A 20921-nucleotide genomic window follows, 5' to 3' on the forward strand; every position below is an offset into this window, starting at 1 on the left:
TCAAATATTGCTGGCATCAGACCACACATTCCATCACTCATCTATGCAACAAATATTTACTGAGCACCTACAATATGCTATTTACTGTGCTAAAGACTTGCTTTGCTAAATGCAGTGAAAAAGGCAAATGCAGTCTCTTGCTCTCAGAGTTCTTGGGCAAACATTAGACAGGGAGTAATAGCATGGGACGAAGCTTATGCTAGGGAAAGTACAAGGAGCTATGAACTCTTGAGGGGTGTGTATAACGGGAGAAATTAAGTAGGCTAGAATTCAGGTAAGGATCTCTGGGAAAATCATAGTTAAGTTGAGATATAGAGGATTAGTAAGAACTATCCACATGAAGAAGGCAGGAAAGCTAACCTAGTAAATTATTCCCTGAATTGTGGTGTTCTTTTCGCTAATAGTAGGTAGAAGCAGGGGTAGAGTGCAGGTTTTGGAGCAGATATGAAGGAAGAAAGAGATAATAGAGGAATTAGGCATCTCTTTTGACTTGGGAACTTTGATAAACACCATTCCAACCTCTCTCCAGCCCCACCTTATGCCACCTCACCTCAACACCCTGTACGCATATACTAATACACAGTTCATGAACGAAACTTCCCAACCATCTTGTGACTTTTGAGATGGGGTTGAGCTATCAAGAATGCAGATAGTTGGAAACAGCAGTTCCTGGATCTCTATACTGAAAGGGCCCCTAACTATATTCATTGCTTTGTTCAGGGGTCTTGGGAGGACTCAGGAGGAATTGTAGCCTTGAAATGTGATTTAGCTGAGGGCAGTAGCTAAGAGCATGGCTCTGGAGTTGAAAACTGTGTTGCATGGTCTTCAGCAGATCTTGAACTCAGTTTGGTTAGGTATATAGTGAAGATAATAATGGCACCTATCTTCTCCAGTTATTGTGAAATTTAAACAAAGTCATGTAAATGAGATTGAAATGAGGTATGTTAAACACAATGCCTTATATCTAAAGAGTGTCTAGTAAATGATAGCTTTGTTATTTCTTTATCCTGCGCCAGAGACAGTACCCCAAGAATGAGAGTCCTGAGAGAAACTGACTGAGAGTCCATTAAACTCATTCATCCATTAACCAATCCACAAATATCCAAAACTTTTTCCCCTCTCTGAACAGCCTTACTTTAAACTTATCTGAAGAGCTTTATGAAGATATTTGACACATTATGTGAAGACATTGGAAAGACATGATCAAGATGCTTTATTAATATTTTTCACAAACATTGAGCAACATTAAGTGAATAAGGGGCATTTTCCATAATGTACTTTGGAACTTTCTAAATGAGTAGGCATTTTTAGAAGAAAAAGAGAATGTGAGATCTTTGTCTTTTGAACCAAAAGTTTATTGAACAAACGTTTCTTACATTATTTTGTTTTTTATATCTTTTTCTCCAATTAAGTAGCCTTAAACAGAATGTCCCTTTATTACAAAGTATTTATAAACATTTCTGTTCTTTTCATTGAGGAAGCTATTTTTAGCTACACATTTTTGTAAATTGATTCCATCTTTTATAACTTATATTTAATTGTTTATATCTACTGTCAAATTTTGAATTTATAAAGTAGAATTACATTTTGTTTAAACTCTTTGCTTTTTAATCGAAATATTTTATGGCAACTGTAACTGCTTTGCTGTTTTACTTATCATGGAGATAATATCATTTTCTTTTAAAATATGTATAGTTAGTTTCTTAAACATGAAATCAGTTTTCAAGCAAATTAATAAATATCAATCCAGATGGTACATGAATATGTCAAAAATCATTAAGGTAGAAGTTTGGGAACATTAAACCCATGTATCCATCTTCACAAGAGGCATGGTCTGGCAATGGGATAAGATTATTGGAGTTTGTTGGCTGAGGAACCTTCACATACGGACGTGCTTGGATGGACACTGCCAACATTTGCCTCTCATAGTTTCCCTTATTCAAGCTCTCACGAATGACCAGTTCTAGCTTCCTTCTGAGCAATGTTGTGTCAATGGATTAAATTGGGTCACTCCCCAAAATTGCTGGCTAGGTGGGTGGGGAGTAGAGAAGAGAGTATCAGGCTTCTATTTTTTAAATTTTTTTCTGATCAATTATACAAAGATTTTATACTTAATTTTCCCTTATTTCTCAGCTAGTATAGGAAGCTTCATTTTTATCAAGGGCAGAAGGAAAACTAAGAACTGATGGATACATCTTAGTATTGTGAAGGTATTTCTATCATGTTCTAAGATAATGTAGTCTAACTTTATAGGATTGTGGACTGTACTATCTAATATAGATTTTTTAAAAAACAGTATTTTCATGGCAGCTGCATAGCAAACATTTTAAGATGAAGACCCTCGCCAGGTGAGAGCTAACTTGTTTTTATAGGAAACAAGTTTTGTTAAGTAAAAATGGGAATCTGACATGATAATCTATTCAAAGGATTAGTTCACCTTCTGAAAGGTGAATTTGGGAATTTGAGCATTGGCTCTAATTTCTGAGCATTCCTTTTCAAACTATTAAATTCTCAGTATCTTCTCCATTTTCTTTTTGCGACTGATTAAAAAAAAGCTATTGATTCTGGCAACTCCTTTAGAGAAGTACGTCAATGAAGTTTCAACTGTATGTTTGATTATTTGCTTTGGAAATATTTTTCTTTCATTTATAAAAGAACTTAAACTATTATTACCAAATATTTTGTATCAATAGATCTATAAAATCTCAAATTATGAAAATAGTTTTTTTCTGAAGCACATATTGAGTGTGTCCTCTATAGATAATTAACAATGGAAGCAATTAAAACATAGTGCTCTCCTTTGGATCAGAAAGAGGCTTCAGCTCCTTGTATATTACAGAGGTTAAATATAAAGAGAAAATGAGAAAAATACTGTTGTGGTGGGAGATCTTAATATCCCTTTATCAATCTGTCAAAAGTTAGAAAAATACATGTGTTTATACATAAATAAAGAAATAAAGATTGGAATAACAAAACTTACAAGGCTGAATTATATCAGAAAATACATATTCTTTTTAGACATCCATGGAATATTTATTTGGAATATCCACATTCAATATTTACAAAAATTAAAAGTTACTCACCCATTACATGCGAGGTCATAAGAAAATACCAATAAATCCCAAAAAAGCAGAAAACGTACAGGCCATATTTTTACTATGGTGACATAAAATTAGAAATTAATGATGACAATTTAAAAAAGAAATGCTTAGCCAGTTGAAAGTTTAAATATTATTCTCCAAATTGTTATTAGGACAAAGAAGTAATTAAAATAAAATTATATTGTATTTAGAACACAAAGGCAGTGGTACTAAATGTCCAAACTTAAAGCAGGAATCAAATATAAATGTGGGAAAATTACTATTCTTAGGGGATAGTAACTGGAATAAGTATTCAACTCAAGAAAATTGACAAAGAAAAAAATGATCCTAAGGAAAAGAGACGGAAGGGAAAACAGGTTGAAGCAGAAATAAGAATTGGACGAGAATACAAAGATAAATAAATCCAAGAGTTTATTTTTCCTCCAGAGAAGGAAAGACGTGGAGAACACAGAGTTCTGAGAAATATAATGCAAACCACAGAATTGTGCAAATAAATTAGAAATTTTAGATTACTTTTAAATTTGGAATACATGGACAAGCAGAATAGACTAACAACTTTGGAAAAAGTGGTAGAAGTCTCAACTACCAGTTGATTTTATGGACGAGTCCTTTCAAATTTCTAAGGTACAGCTAATTCCAGCACTCTGTAAACTATTTCAAAGCAGGGAAAATAAATAAGAACAGTTTCCAAAATAATTTTATAAAGAATATATAATTCTGAACTCAAAATGATAAATTAAACAAAAAAGAAAAACACAGAGCCATCACGTATAAATACAGGATCTGTTTCAGGGCTTTTTGTGTTTCTTTCCGTTGTCGATCAGTAGCTGACTCGCATAGTGTAAGTCCTGGGCTATTTTAATTACTGAATCTTTCCCTAGCACATGTGTGGCTGCTTCCTTAGTCCTACTCCAGTGTTGGCAAAAGGCTGGCTGGAATTTCACAGTTTATGAGAGTTTTCTGTACGTATATACATGAGTGAATAACTTTACAGGACCGATTTTCATTATGTTAAAATTTTATTCCTAAAATTAGATCATAGGTCATTTATCAGAGCTGAGAAGTTGTTTACATCTTGAGGATCCCACTTATTCATCAATGATCTAGTTTAGGGTTTCCGAACTGAAAATGACCAGGGGCTAGACAGGTATGTAAATGATGAAAAGGGCCTGGTAGGAAGCAAGGCGAACTGGAGAGTATTATGCATGGATAAGCAGAGTTGTGGCTAATCAGTTCCAGCTAATTGGTGCCATTTGGGATGCAGATTAAGTATCATCAGATATTTGCTTTTCAAGAGAAGCCAGAAGTCTGGAATTTCTATGAAAATTTTCTGATTCTTAAATATTGGTAATTAATTCAAATATTTAACAAGAATTACTCTGCGAGTATTACATTGTACTGGACTTGCAAATGTTGGCCAAATGTGACCCATGGGCCACCAGTTTGCAAATTCTGACCTCATCCATTACCTTCATCTTACAGCTGAGAAAACTGTGACCCTGGTAAGTAACTGACCCATCTAAAGAGGTCTCACAGAGAGTTGGCAGCAGGGATGAGCCTGAATCTTAGCCTTTTGACTCACAGTCCCCAAGGCTGTGTTACGTTGAAAATCCTCTGAGAAGGTCCTCAATCCCAGTGGTTGAAGTTGGGATGATTCAAACACTTTTTTTTAAAGGAATAATGACAATCTCTATTACAAGCCAAGGATTGCACAGCACATTTATTTTGGTCAACTTTATTGAAGTATAGTTTACGTACAATACAATGTACCTATTATAAATGTATGGTGGAGTCTTGGCAGTTGAAAACACCATCATGATCAAGATGAGAATATTTCTATCTCCCCAAAAAGCTATCTCCTGCCCCTTTGCAGTCATCACGCCCCTCTACCAGCCAGCCCCAGGGAGCCGCTAATCTGCTTTCTGACACTATAGATTAAATTTCCCTTTTCTCGAATTGCATATAAATGGAGCCATACAGAATATGCTCTTTTGTGTCTGGCTTCTTCAGCTCAGCATAATGTTTCTGAGATCCATCTACATTGTTGCGTTCATTCATTTGTAATGCTGAGGCACAGTTCCTTTTATGAATAAGCCACAATTTGTTTATCTATTCTCTATTGATGGAGATTTGAGTGTTTCCTGTTTTTGGCTAATATAAAGAAAGCTACTAGGAATATTCATGTGCAGGTCTTTCTGGGGACATATGTCTTCATTTCTCTTGGGTAAAAACCTAGAGAATAGGTTTTTACCTATTCTGGGTAAATGGTAAGTGTATGTTTAACTTTATAAAAGTCTGCTCAGCACATTTTAAATTGTGAGTTTAGGTAGAATATGTAGCATTGCTGGAATGTAGAAACCCTTTTATCCTTCCACTAAATTCTTCCGTGCTTCCTCCAAGTTCTCACTGAAAAGCCTAGATGAATATTTCCTGTGTCACTGAGTTAGAATTCTCTTTCAGCAAGATTTTTGGAAGGAAAAGAAATGGAAGAGAGATCAGAGGAGATCACTGGATTAAATAACTAAAGAAACAGCTAGCAAGTAATATTGTGCCAAAACTCTTCGAAGAGCCATTCATAGCCATCTGCCTTCTAATTGGTGCCATTAAAGCCTCAATCCAGGTCAAACAGTATTTTCTCTCCTCATTCTACCTCCAAATAGTCTTCTCACACTCCTGCCTACCAGTTGCCAAAGGAAGTCCAGCCGGAGAGCTGAATGTTGTCTGAGAAAGGCTATCTGTACAAGGAAGATGAATCAGATCCTAAGAGGACTGCCAGATCTAAGATTTACCCCTGTGATCAGTGAGACATGAAAGGTATGCATGAGGTTTCATGCAGATGGGAATGCTCGTCCCAGAGGTGGAATAACAAGTGTGCTAAGCCCAGCTAGTTCATTAAAACTTACTCGACTCAACAATTTCTCTGAAGATTACTCTAAAGAAAATATGTGTTTATATAGTACTTATCGCCTCTTTTTTCATTTTAAAAATGAGATGCTAAGACCTTTAATCCAGAGGGAAGTCTTAAAAGCTTCAGGATGAGATCACAGAATTGTTTCTCTCCAGGAGTATTTTAGGATGATTGCCATCACCCAGGAGATGCTCCAGAAAAATCCTCCCTAAAACCGTAAACTCCAGATAATACAGTAATATCATCTAATTGGGAAAAAGTCAACCCTTGTGTAAAGTCTGAGTTATAGAGATATTTTTTAAAAAAGAAGTATGGGTCCTGTTTTTGGTTTATAAGAGTATTTTGATAGTGTCAGAGGGGAAAAAGGCAAGGCATAGAAATACTTGGCACACATATGCTGCCATTCTTCATATACTGTACCAATGGCAGGCATTACTAATCGATCATAGTTTTTAAAGGGTAGCTTTTTTAGAGTTGTTTAGTAGTCAAATGCACAATGAGGTCTAGAATTTGCTTTTTGATACCAAGATTTATCGGCCTTTCAAAAGCAAGAGGTTGCTGTAAATATTATAAATAAAATGAAGAAATAGTTGCCTCTGTGTGTGTGTGTGTATGTGTGTGGAGAGAGAGAGAGCTGATTTTTTTTTTTTTTTTTTAATAATCTCAGGAGGTTCAATTAGGCAATTCAGATTATACTATTTTGGTGCTTTTGATTGCAGATCAATTATGACTGATGAAAACAAAACAAGGTTTAGAGTCATCATGTTCAACAAAATAAACTTAACTCTGTTGAAATATCAAGTGAATATCTGACGGAAATGAGCTCTGATATATAATTTTTTAATGATATTGTTCATCAACTTGGTGTTATAAGATATATTTAAAAAATATTTTCTGAAAATAATTCAATTTTAAACTGACTGAAGAACTTAGGTGCCTCTGAATTGAATATGCATTAAGGAATGTCATCAAAATTATTAGATAATTGCAAGCGATTTAACTTTAAAATCCCAATTTCTTACTACTCCTCCTGGAAGCTCTAGATTAGTTCTGTTAAAGAGTTTTCCCCATTTTGCAAAATGAGTTATATAAAAAGGAAGAATAAAATCTATCACTATTTGAAACTACTTATCTGTGAGAACGAAGACGCTCAGTACTTTGTCTTCCAAAGCAAACTGCAGAAATAAGGGGTCTCTTCAGGGTGATGTAAGTCTGCAGCTGTCATTTATAACTTCCAAACAAAAATTCCTATAGTTATCGGAAATGCCTCCTTATTATTCTTACTCATCTTATAATTATATAAATGTTAGAAATTTTAACTTACAAAAAAATCAATATTAATAAATTATTATGTTTTATGTATTGTGTTTCCAAATAGTATTTATGATGATTAAAAATACAGGCCCCAGAACCATATATATATAACAAAAGTGCTATATGAGAACCTCATAAATAAAATAAATTTCACTTGAAATAAGGACTTTCTGCTAAAAGGTTCTAAAACCCATGTCTTACTCTGTGAGTGTTTAATTAGCAATAATTAGTTAAAATCAGATTATTTGTTATTGATGCAATTCGTGTTAACTAATCAGCTTTGATAAATATTCTTAATCAAAATTAAGTGAATGAAATTTCCCATGATTTTATTTCCCTATAATTAATTTTTTAATGTTTTGATGAAGAATATTTCAAACTTAAAAAAAAAATTTATGTATACTCTTTTTAACAAAATAGCAATCATACTTAATTAAGATAGTATGATATCAGCTTATGTGGACAGAATTCTTGCCAGTTCCTGCTGTATTTCAGTGTGTGGACTAATGCTTGGTATATAGTAGGTATTAATAAAAATACTTGTTCAATGGAAAATACTTGTTTCTAATAAAATTTTTTACTTCATATAGTTGAACATATTTTAAAGATGTTAAATATTACTCTTCCAACATTATATATCATCATTTTTAATGATTGATTAATGTTACATCTTATTGCTATACATATTTTCTTCATCCACTTCCCTATTGTTGGATATTTATGTTACTTCTATTGTCTTGCTATTATACACAAATATTGTGACAAGTACTCAGAGTGAAATATTTGCATTTACCTCTGATTATTTTCTTAGAGTAATGCCTAGAGGTGGCTGGCCAATGAATTATATGGAGTTTTAAGGCTTATGATTCATTCAATATTTATTTAATAAATATTTACCAAATATCTGACCTATGCTCTGTGCTAGACACCTACGTGGGGACACCATGGTGAATAAAGCAGGTATAGTCTTGTTCACATGGACCTTATAGTCTAGTGCAAGGGTAAACTATGGCATGGGTCAAATGTGACCTACTGCCTTTTTTGTTTTATAAATAAAGTTTTATTGGAACACAGCTATACTCATTAGTTTATGTATTTATGTTCTCACGCTACAATGGCCGAGTTGGATAGTTAGGACAGAGACTGTATGGCCTGCAAAGCTGAAAATATTTACTATCTGGCCCATTACAGAAAAATTTTGCCAACCCCTGGACTAGAAGATTGTAATTTTGTGAGATTATACTCCAGAAAGTTTATGTTTTCAACTATAATCTGTGAGAAGTCCTTACATTAATAAGGCAAATATGTCTTGGTTTCACTGGATTTATTTTTTCTTAAGAAACTCCTTACAAATCAGTCATTTTTAGCATCGCACACATGAGTAATTGAGATTTACCTTAAATGAAATATGAGAAATATTGGCTGAGCGTGTGTGATTGACTGAGCCCTCAGAAGTTTTATCGAACTTTCCTTATATGTTCATAAGGACCGAGAAGGCTTGAACAACAAAAGTAGCCCATATCTTCAACTACCTGGAAATAAGATTTTAAAAAAATACTGGAATTATTGAAAGGGATAGTATATCATTTTACATATGAAATCCATTTTGTTTATTCTGAAACTAACCAAGATTACCTTAATCACTTATGTAAACGGAAATATCAGTTATTTGACTTTTTTTCCCCCAGCACTGGCCTCACACAGGCACGCTAATGATTATTTGTCAAAGTCACACTGTTTGCTTACAAGGTATGAACGCTTTTTAGACACTATAATGACGGCTCTTGATTCATTTGATAATATTTAGAATAAGCCATAAAAGCCAATCTCTGAATGAACAGACCGCTTTTATTGGCTTTTAGTGCTATTACTGCTGTCATAAGTGGAAAATTGGCCTAATGCAAGCAATACTGCTGTGTCATACTGCAAAATTGCTGCTTGGTTTTATGGTGTATTTCTTCTAATGAATGCATGGCCAGGTATGAGAATGGTTCCACCACCTCCTGAGCTACAGAGCCTGATGCCACCATAGTCTATGTTTCACCTGAGGAACAGGGAGAGATGTACTTAAAGATTGGTGGGAACTTGCTTAATGTCATAGACCTGTGCTCCTTTGTTACATAAATGCTGTTGAGTTCTATTATATGCCAAATGTAGGGGATGAAAGTGAGAGACAGATCTGATTAAGATGGAACTCAGTTTTAATCAGAAAGTTGATGATTGAGGGCCTGCTCGCTAGATTTCATTGGCTTCCTTAGTGTTTTAAATTAAATTTTTATTGAGATTTGATTTTATATAGAATAAAGCGCACAAATCTTAAGTGTACAGATTGATTTAATTTTTTGTGTAGGCCGGGTAACCACTACCCATCAAGGTAAAGAACACTTTCAGCACCCTAGACAGCTCCCCTGTGCCCCACTCCCAGTCAACACCTTTGCCCCAAGAGTAACTACTATTCTGACTTCTGTCAAAATAGGTTGCCTTTGCCTGTTCTTCATATAAATTGGATCATCCGATGTATATTCTTTCATATCTAACTTTATTTGCTCAACGTCATGTCGGTAAGATTCATCCACATTCTTATGTGTACCAGTAATTCATTCTTTTTACCGTTGTATAGTATTCCATTGCAGGACGACACCACAATTTATTTACCCATTTTGTTGTTGGTGACATTGTGGCTATTTCCAGTGATTGGCTGTCTTGAATAAAGCTGCTTTGAACACTCTTATACATGTTTTTAGTGGACATAAACACTCATTTGTGTTGGGTATAAAACTAGAAGTAGAATTGCTGGGTTGTAGATTAGGCATATTTTTAACTTTAAGTAGATACTGCTTAGCAATTTTCCAAAATGGTTCCAATTTATACACCCATTAGCAGCATATTAGAATTCTGGTTGTTCTGTGTTGTTGCCAGTACTTGGTATTGTCAGTTGCAATATTGTTTCAATAGATTTGAATGCCTTTATATGCAGCATGTACAGAAAATTTAAGAAAAACACACTTTAAAATATGTTTTCTGTGTACACCTGAGCATTGGTGGAGAATATGATGGTCGATAGGGAGGTAGTGAGAACACATGTTTTGGAATCACAGGCATTTAAGTTGATGTCTCTATCTCTACCAATTTGTAAATGAGTAGTCTTGGTAAAGTCACTTACGTTGCCTATGCCTCAGATTCCTCTTCTGTAAAGCATAGCAAAACACCCCAAATCAAAGGGTTGTCATAATGACAAATAAAATAACACATGTAAAGTAGAATGCTAGTGTCTGGCACGTGCCTGAGGCTCAATGAATAGTTCCTTTCCCCTCTTCCTAGTGGTCTGTGCGGTCAAGCAAAACAGTGAAGCTGCTCTGAGAAGATCCATTTCCATATAGCTGCCTATTGGCATCTCATTTTCTACCTTGTCAAGCTTTCTCCCCTCCTTAAAATCCTCTCACTTGCCCAAGTCAGACTCCTGAATGTCCTCTTACATTCTGTCCTCTGCCTCACTCACGGCATGCAATAATGACAACAATGAGTACCATTCCTATTTTTCATTTAGCAAATGCTGTGTGCCAAACACTGAGAAATGCTTTACACGTGTTGTTTCATAAGAACACTCCAAAGTGCATATTATTACTTCCATTTTACAGATGGGAAGAAACTGAGACTCTGAGAGATCAAACAAATTATTCTTGATCTTAGAACTAAGATTTCAAATCAAATCTGTTTGACTCCAATGCCCATTTGACTAACTACAATTCTATACAGCAGAGTAGTCAGAAAGTCCTCTTGAATTTATCTCCTACACATCCCTGAATATATAATTTTATCTTTATCCCCTATATTGCATGAAAATCTTGTACACCTTCTCAGGTTCCCTTGACAATGTTCTTCTTGCCAAATGTGTCACCCTACCATCACCTTTACTGGCACCCTTGGTGAGCTCCCAGTCCACATGGAATCAGAGATGAAGACTCAGATTTGGATGAGTCTCTTCTACTACATGGTGAGTCCCATTTGCGTTAAGTAGCTCCTCAATTTCCACATTTACATGAAATGCACACTACGGGGTAGAGAATCAAGTTTCTTGAGTAGTCACCAAGGGGCTGGATGACACACTCTGGCACATAAATTACCCTTTTCCCTTTCATGGACGGCTGTGGAGTATGGTTTCTCCTTACATACCTTCTCAAGAAGTCTCTTGGGCTGCACAGCTCCACCTGCCAACCCACCTGCTGTGTCATGTCGTGGTCCTGGTTCTTTGCAAAGTGGTGGCCAGCATGGTAAGGCATCATAATACATTATATCCCATTGCTTTGCATCCTTTCCTTCCTTGCTACTGTATTAGTTTCTTAGGACTGCTATAACAAATTACAACCTTGGTGGCTTAAAACAACAGAAATTTATTCTCTCACAGTTCTTAAGGCTGGAAGTCTAAAATCAGTTTCACTGGAACAAAGTTAAGGTGTCAGCAGAACTGCACTCCCACTGGAGTTTCTAGAGAAACGTCATTCCTTGCCTCTTTCAGCTTCTGGTGGCTGCGAGCATGCCTGAATTTGTGACTCCTTCACTCCAATCTCTGTCTCTGTGGTTGCAACACCTTCTCCTCTTCTGTGTGTCACATCTCCCTCTTCCTGTCTCTTGTACGGACACTTATGATTGAGTTTAGGGCCCACCCAGGTAATCCAAGATAATCTCTCCAGATCAAGATCCTTAACTTAATCACATTTGCTAAGACCCTTTTTCTTTACAAAGTAACGTTTACAGGTTCCAGGGATTAGGACCTGATATCTTTGGGTGGCCATTATTCAGCCTACTACTTTTACCTTATTTCTTTACCTTCACCACCTTAGGTATGCACCTCTCAACTAAGCCATCAACACTTTACCCTTGCCTCAAGCTCTGCTTTCTAGAGGAGCTGAGCTAATGCATTATCTTTGCCGTTAACTTAGTTCCAGCCATCACTACTTCTTGCCTATATTCCTGCTGTTAGAGGTCACATGTCAAAACTCACATCTGGTCATGTCACTTCCTGTATAAATTTCTTCAAGGTAACCCCCCATGGATTTTGTGTCAACATGTCAATTCTTTGGCTTATACAAAGACATTCAAGGACCTCCTGATCTGTTGTTACCTTTCAAACTTCATTATTTGACTCTCATTAGTCTAATGGTTAAGATCACAAGCCTCAGAGTTAAACCACATTTGTTTGAATTCTGCTTTTACTAGCCCAGTAATCTTGGATAGGCCACTTAGTTTCTCTGATCCTTGCTTCCCTTAAAGTCCGTTTCACAGTAATTGGGGTGATAAAATGAGATCACATATATGCCTGGCACAGGGTAAAAGTTAAAAAAAAAAGAAAGTTGATCCAGTTATGTCAAATCACATGAAGGAATCTAAGTGTTGGATGATATTTTATGTCTCTAGATATTTATCCACGATGGTTCCTCTCCCTGAGGGATCCTCAACATCATCACTCTCTTACCTCCCCCACAAAATTAACTCTTTCTTATCTTTGGAACTCAGTTCAAGAATTCTCTTCTCTAGGGGCCATCCCAGTAGAATAGCAGTTAAGTTCATGTGCTCCGCTTCAGCGGCCCGGGGTTCGCAGGTTCGGGTCCTGGGCACAGACCTACACACTATTCATCAAACCAAGCTGTGGTGGCATCCCATATACAAAATAGAGGAAGATGGGCACAGACGTCAGCTCAAGGCTAATCTTCCTCAGCAAAAAGAGGAGGATTGGCAACGGATGTTAGCTCAGGGCAATCTTCCTCACAAAAAAAAAAAAAAAAGATTAAAAAAAGAGAAAATAAAAAAAGAATTCTCTTCTCTGCAAAGCTCTCATTGACTCCAGTGGTTGTCCAAAATTTCTGTACATACAGGTCACCAGGGCACCTTGTTTGAAATGCAGATTCTTTAGCCCCAGCCACAGAAATTCTGGCTCATCATATCTTGGGTGGAACCCATGAAATCTTCAGTTATAAAAAGCAGTTTGGGTGATTCCAGTGTGGGTGGCCCCTTGATCATAGCTCAACACTCTGTGCACTGCACATGGCAAGTCCTGGCTGGGAATGGAAGCCTCCCGGACAGACACATCACTCAAGAAAATGTGTCCACCCACATGGAATCTAATGTGTTCTCCCACCGAATTCCCAAATGTCTGCATGTCTTCTCCCTACAGCCTGAATTTTACAAATAAGATCATGTTACCCACATATGATAATGATTTCCCATTCCTCTCAAACTAAAATTTAAAGCCTTCTATGATCCGGCCCCTGATCCTCTCTGGTCTTAACTCTTGGATCTCAGCCAGACTCATCCTACCTCACTGGCCTTGAAAGTGGCAAGCGTTCTCCTGACTCAGAGACTTTGCACTTGCTATTTCCCATGCTGGAAATTCTTTCCCTCCAGATATAAACATGGCTCTTGCCCTCATTTTATTCTGGTCCCTGCCAGAGTGTTACCTAATCAAAGAGGCCTTTCTCTACTACCCTATTTATACCCTACCCATGTCCACTCCTTAACACTTCTCGTCACCAGACATATTGTATTCTTGTTTGTTTGCTTATTGCCTGCCGTTCACCACTAAAATACAGACATCATAACTATTCTGTTTTCTCCTTCCACCATGTCTAGAACAGTGCCTGGAAAAGTGAGATGTTCATGATATTTGTAGAATAAATGAATCTTTCAGCATTGTCTCACCAATAAAAAACAGGAAAAAGGGGGAATAAAAGATGAGGTTGGCAATTGAGTGTCCAAGGTAGGCCTGTTGCCAAGACTAACTCTGGGAACAAGACAAAATGGAGCAGGAGACTGAAGAAGCCGTTGAATACAACCCAAGCATCAAGGCTTTTGAGACTAATGGTTTGGGAACCTCAGTAGGATGCTCTCCACCAATGGCTTTTGGGGTGATGGATAACCAAACAATAGAATCCATTTATATTGGCACTGGCAGCAGCACTAGGTTGTTGGGAACGTAAGTGGTCTTGTGGTAGGAGATGCCTGTGAACCCCAGCTTTATCAGGAAGGAGGAAACTGGAATAGCTTTGCAGAAGCCTTGTAGAATCAGCAGCGCTCTCGTTGATTGTTTTTTGGTTGGTCTGTGTTTTTAATGCACTGTACCTGGCAGATAGTAAGTGCTCAATAATGACGGGATGAATAGGGCCTGGATTTGGCAGAAGCTGAGCCTGGATGGTTACTGTTGAGACTGACGGATATTGTTATTCTTCCTGGGTACTGTAGACAACGTGCAAAGAACAAGGACCTTGAAGACAGGCAGAGCTGAGTTCAGATCCCACAGGTGTCACTTACTAGCCTGAGCAAGTCTCAGCCTCTCCTAGCCTCTGTACCACGTCTGCACAATGGGCATAATTGTGTCCCCCACCTCCGTGCTGTTTGCACGGATTAAAGGGATTGAAGCTTGGGTCAGGCTCTTTGTAGTTATTATCAGAATAAGAGTTGGGGTTTGGATGTCTGAATTTCAGGGGGGTTTCAAGTTAGAATCCTAATTTTATGCAGAGTAAGAGAGAATAAAGAGTATGTGATGCTTATTTTTAAAAAAAAAAAAAAAGAAAAAGAGAAAGGATCTGAGGCAAATATGGCCAAATGTTAACAGCTGTTAAATCTGGGTGGTAAGTAAATAATATATTTTTAAAAGAATGTGTAAAATGTCAAAAATTAAGTACTTAATATATGTACTGTTAATAATCTTACAAGATTGTTAACTCTGCTTCTGATCCCTGATGGCCAGTCTTCCCACCATCCCACCCTCGTACCAAAAGGCTTTCCATGCCTTTGGGTGACAGAGATACTGGCTAATGACTTTTTAAAATCCTGAACTGAGCTTGGTTTTAAAGCCCAATTAGACTGGTTTTCATGAGTGCAACTCGTAAAACTGTTAACTCGCTCTAGTTAAAGTTCCACGAAAGCAAGGTCATGTTGCGCTTCATTTATAGTTTTTATCTCATTAGAGAGACTTAATGAATGTTAACTAGCAGGAAAAGTGACAAGGCCAGGATATTTGTACTTGTTAATCCCTATGATTTATTTTTGTAATCCTGCCCTACGATTTTATAGAGTGAGGTTAGCCCAATTCCAAATGGTAAACTAGCAAAATTTGTATCAGACTCTTCATCTATTTCCTGTGAAACTCTGTTAACTCTTCTGAAAACAAAAGCAGGAACAAAACAAAAAAGAACAACTCTGTCTTTGAAGAATAACAAACATCAAGAGCATATGGAATTGCTATGGCTGACCCATGTTTTTGAAGTTTCATTGACAATGTTATGTGGATTAAACTTAAATCACTATTGTTCCAAATTACTTGTTTCTTACTAAGGAAAAGAATATTCTTTTTTTTTTTTTTTTTTGTGAGGAAGATCAGCCCTGAGCTAACATCCATGCCGATCCTCCTAGGAAAAGAATATTCTTGAAGTAATTTTTCTTATCTCTGTAGGAAATACACCAGTGCAAAAAAAGTATTTTTCACATATTTTACTGGTTAACGTCTAGGGCCCTGGACCATCTGGGGTTTACACCCAGCTTCCCCACCTACCACGTATTGATCTTGGGCAAGTTAACTTACATTATCTAGAGCTCAATTTTCTCATCTGTAAGATGGGGATAATAATAGCAGCCATCTCATATGATTTTTGAGAGAATTCAGTAAAGTAAAACATGTAAGTGCTTAGAACAGTGCTGGGCACATTGTAAGCATGCAGTATATGTACACTGTTATTGTTGTTATTATAATAAATCAAGTTACTAATTTCTCCAAGCAGAACTCCTATATCCCTTTGCTGGACTGACCCAGAAACTTGAACATAGTTCTGCTCCTGTACTTGTCACAGCATATTGTACATTTTCTGTTTCTTTGACCTTATCTCCCACTACACTTGAAGATTCTCCCGAGAAGGGACAATATAATACCCTTAGCATAGTGCTGGGAACATCAGTGGGCAAGAATGGCAAATCTTTGGCAAGTGTGCTGTCATTATCCCCTCCAGTACTCATGAAAGTTGCTCCCCTCATCCCACCAGAGTCCTCTTCGACACAGCATTCCTAGGAGTTGCTGACAACAGACGAGAACCAAGCAGTTCAAGATGCAATGTATTTGTTACTCATACAGTAGATGCTCATCAAATATTGAATAAAATATAACATTTCCCTTGCCTTTTTATTTATTTATTGTTTAAAAAAATTTCAAAGACGATTTTTTAGAGCAGTTTTAGGTTTACAACAAAATTGAGAGGGAGGTGCAGTGATTTCCGATATACCCCCTGCACCCACACATGCATAGCCTCCTCCTTTATAAACATCCCTCACCAGAATGGCACTTTTTCTTTTTTACCTAGGATGAACCTAACCTTCTTCCAAGATGCACAGCCTGCAGATCTTGTCTTTGGCTTCCTGGCAGAATGCAGGAGTGTAATATCTTTTGTTCTCCCATCTTTCACCTCTTCCTTAAATTTTGTCCAGTGTTTTATTTTTATTAAGAGTCATTCATTTGTTAAGTTTTACCCATCACATATAAGACCCGATGGTTTCAAAGATAAATAAATAAACGATCTCTTCCCTCAAGAAGGTAAACGTTAATACAATATAAAGCTGTTATTTTATGATTAATTTTGTGTATTTCCACCTCTCCTATTATGCTGGTAGCTCTGGTGGCCCCCTTATGACATGGGGCAAGTTACTCCATGTCTCTGAATTCCAGCTTCTTTTTATGAAATGAAGATAATAATACATATCTCATAAAGTTGCTGTAAGAATTAAGCGAGATAACACACCCTAGAATTTTCTTTCATAATACTGATAACAGTTGTATTTACTGGATTATTTGCTATATGTAGTATCTGCCTTACTAGACTGGGGTCTCTCAGTGTTGTTACTATGCCTGTGTTGTTCCCCTTGATAGCTACAACTTCAACCACTGTGCCTGACACGGAGTAAACCCAATCGCCGTTACTTAACGGTTAATCATGATTAACAATAGTAAGGGTGAATCTGGAAGCAGCTGCAAAGATGGAATTCAAGCTATTTGTGTCTGGCTCCTTTAGTTTGAGGGACATTGAGAAAAGAAGTTCATAAACTTGAGATTTTCTTTATGTAGCAATATTTTGTCGCTGTTATGTATTTTTTACATGGGAGTATTTTGTATTAGGATGAATTTTCCTCTGTTTGAGCAATAGCCCTTTTAAACCATCTAATAATTTGACAAAAACTAAAATTCATTTCCAGTATGATAGCCTATGAAAAGTTCTCTTGAACGGTGTACAAATGTTTAAAACTATATATTTGATGATATATATATATATATATTACATATATATCTCTATGTATAGATGTATGTGTTGTCTCTCTCTGTCTATCTGCCTATCTATTTATCTATCTAAAATTTGCAGGTAAAGGAAAGAATTCCTTTCCTTTTCATAGTTACACAATGGAATTTTAACTAAAAAATAGCAGTTTTGTTCAAATTTTTTCTTTGAAGGTAGAATTACTCCTGTGGATATAAATCCTATATGATAAACTTTTCCAAAGTAAGCTTTGAATATTTATGATTCAAAATTATCTAACAAGAGAAACAAATGTACAACTGATTACTAAAAGTTCAAGGGTTTATCTTTTTGAAAGAAGTAAAGGCTGTTTGTTAGTAGTGCAATCACAGGGCTTTGATTTTTGTTGTTTGACAGGAAATAAGTAGCGTATTGTATGATGAAGCCAGCCCTGGTGGTCTAGTGGTTAAGATTCAGCACTCTCACCGCTGCTGCCTGGGTTCATGTTCCGGTCAGGGAACCACACCACCCATCTGCGGATTGTCATATTGTGGCGTCTGTGTGTTGCTGTGATGCTGAAAGCTATGCCACTGGTAGTTCCAATAACAGCAGGATCACCCATGCTGGACAGGTTTCAGTGGAGCTTCCAGGCTAAGACGGACTAGGAAGAAGGACCTGGCCACCCACTTCTGAAAAAATTGGCCAGAAAAACCCTATGAATACAGCGGAGCATTGTCTGATACAGCGCCAGAAGGTGAAAGGATGGCGCAAAAAGACTGGGCAGGGTTCCACTCTGCTGTACACAGGGTCGCTAGGAGTTGGAATCCCCTCGACACTCTAACGACAAATTATATGATGGGAGGAGTAGCCAAACCTGCCTCTGCCCCTCGCTTTTCAGATTCCTCGAAGTGTTCTGTCCATTTGCGTTCTTTTAGTTCAGGACTCCTTAACATTTTTTGGTACCATGGAAGCCTGGTGAAGCCTCCAGATCCCTTCTGAGAATAATGCTTTAAATGCATAAAATAAAATGCATAAGATTATAAGGAAACCAATCACATACGGTTATCAAAATATTTGAAGATTTTTGATATAGTAATATATGTGCATCTTTATCAATAAATAAGACCTAGAAATTGAATAACCAATGATGGGATGAGAATAAACAATATTTTGAGATATCAGTAACAATTGTAATGTGATATGAAAATATTCGTGATTTCTGCTGTTCACAAAGTCACAGTTGTTGCCAGTACTGCTATTGTGATATTGCCTATGTTTATGATCAAAGGGAATTCTCAATTTTCGTCAGAAGTTAGTGAAAACAAAACACTTCTGTTTTAGCTGGGTGTTACAGTGATGTAAAATGGTGTTAGCTTGGTTTTTGTCCCCAAATAAGACTTTTTTTTGTAGACCTGCTCCTTTTTTTCCCCATTTTCTCTTTTCAGCACAACACTTGACTTCACTACAAGTAACAGGACTTTTTTAATGACATGAATATGCACCACACAGTCTTAAGAATAAAAAAAGATGAATGAGCATCTGAACCTTACTGAAAAGAAAGAAAAAAGACCTTCTCACGAGCATGGTTATATTTGCTAATTGGTAAAATTAACTGTACTACTTTCTAGCTCATCGCTTTATTTATTTTGGTGTTACACATTGAGGCTTAAAGAGACTTCTGGAGCTAGAGAAAGAGTGAAGTTATCTAATGAAAGAAGGAGTATCCAACATAAAAAGCCCAAGCTATCACTCAGGAGTGTGAATGTAAGATCAAAGATGCTACTTTGGGCAACAGTTGAATGAATTTTTAATATTTATCAATTTTTATTACAGACACAGCCTGGTTTTACAAAGACATTGTCATGTTTTAGGTTTTCTCATCTTAGTTTCTTTTGCTCAGTGCTTTAGAAATGTCAGTTGTTCAAAATAATATCGCCCTGGCATTTAAAACTTGGTTCATAGAAGTGTATATATATTTTTTAGAATGAACAATATATCATTCTTTAAAATGAAGGTTATATTGATTTTTTTCTCATACTATTCTTTAGAAAACAGTCTCTCTTTTTGCTAATGAAATCTGTCCATTCTTGCTCGTTAATAGACCTTATAGTACAACATGTGAGGATGCTTAGATTCAATTCTATTTGAATTGGACAATATTTGTAAGCACTTAGTGTTGACAGACACTGCTGTAGGTGTGTAGGGGAATATAGAAAGGAATAAGAAACCACACATTCCCTGATGGTTTCGAATGGTTCAGAAAAAGAGAGAAAGGGACCTAAAAAGTGAGAAAAAAGGTAAAATAATAATAACAGTCATTATTATTGGGTGCTCAGTACTGTTAATTCAGTATTGCTCATTCTACAAAGTAGCTTTCAGCTACAAATAACAAAATTCCAACTCAAACTGGCTTAAAAAAATAAGGTGATTTATTACTCATTTAGTTTCAGAGGTAGGGTAGCTCAAGGGTTGAACAAATCAATGGCTCAATAACATTTGTAAGAACTCAGTTTTTTTCCCATTTTTCCCTGTGTCATTCTAGTTTACACGTCTGGCTTTATCATCAGTCTGGCTTCCCTTTGTGATAAGAGGCTTCCCCACTTTCAGGCCTCACATAAAGACTTTATAGCATCCAAAAGAGGAAAGAATCTTTTCTTGTGAACTCTTAGAAGCCAAAACAAAACAATAAAACAAAAACCAAAAACAAACCACAAAGCAAAATAATGTGACCAAGCAATCTACCTTCCCCCAAACAAAATAAAATAAGCAAAACAAAAACCTTTACCAGAAGCTCTCGGCAGACAACCCTTCATATCTCATTGTCCTGAATTATTTCACAAACTTTTGTCTAAAACCATCACTGGCTAGGGCAGTGGGACCACCATCGTTGGGTTAGACCAATCAAAATTCATCCCACTCCCGGAACTGCTGATGGAGCCTGCCTCCCTGGAAATGTGTGGTTGCATTGAGATAGGTGGGTTTCTGAACAAAATCTAGGGTCTTTAAGAAGAAGGGGAGAATGGATGATGGGTTGGCAACCGACTGAGTCTGCTGCAGCAGCCTTTATTATTTTTGAATTATAGTTTTGTAAATCGAAACTCAATGATGTTAAGTGATTTGACTAAGATCTACGTTTAATTAGTAGTAGATCCAGATTTTAAATACAGGTCATTGTGTTTCCAAAGACTCGGCTCTTTACTGCATCACTCTCAAGGGTATAAAGACTACAATGGAACTATTTTAAAGTGCTGTATCTTTTGATCCATGATATCTTTTGAGTCATGAGCAATATCTCAGGCAGAGATGTTGCATTTTGTTGTTGATATA

At 36.6% G+C, this 20921-nt stretch overlaps 1 protein-coding gene across 1 annotated transcript in view; it reads right to left on the minus strand.

Annotated features, from left to right (window-relative positions):
* MDFIC2 (MyoD family inhibitor domain containing 2) overlaps positions 1-18216 on the minus strand; it is an 81783-nt gene extending 63567 nt beyond the window's left edge. The window contains exon 1 of the mRNA XM_014788548.2: positions 18081-18216. Within this exon, the coding sequence (XP_014644034.1) occupies positions 18081-18216 (136 nt within the window). The remainder of the gene's footprint in view (positions 1-18080) is intronic.
* Positions 18217-20921: the final 2705 nt, after the last annotated feature.

The sequence above is a fragment of the Ceratotherium simum genome, chromosome 5, assembly GCF_057802395.1.
Source record: "Ceratotherium simum simum isolate JZ-2026a chromosome 5, ASM5780239v1, whole genome shotgun sequence".
Classification (NCBI taxonomy): domain Eukaryota; kingdom Metazoa; phylum Chordata; class Mammalia; order Perissodactyla; family Rhinocerotidae; genus Ceratotherium; species Ceratotherium simum.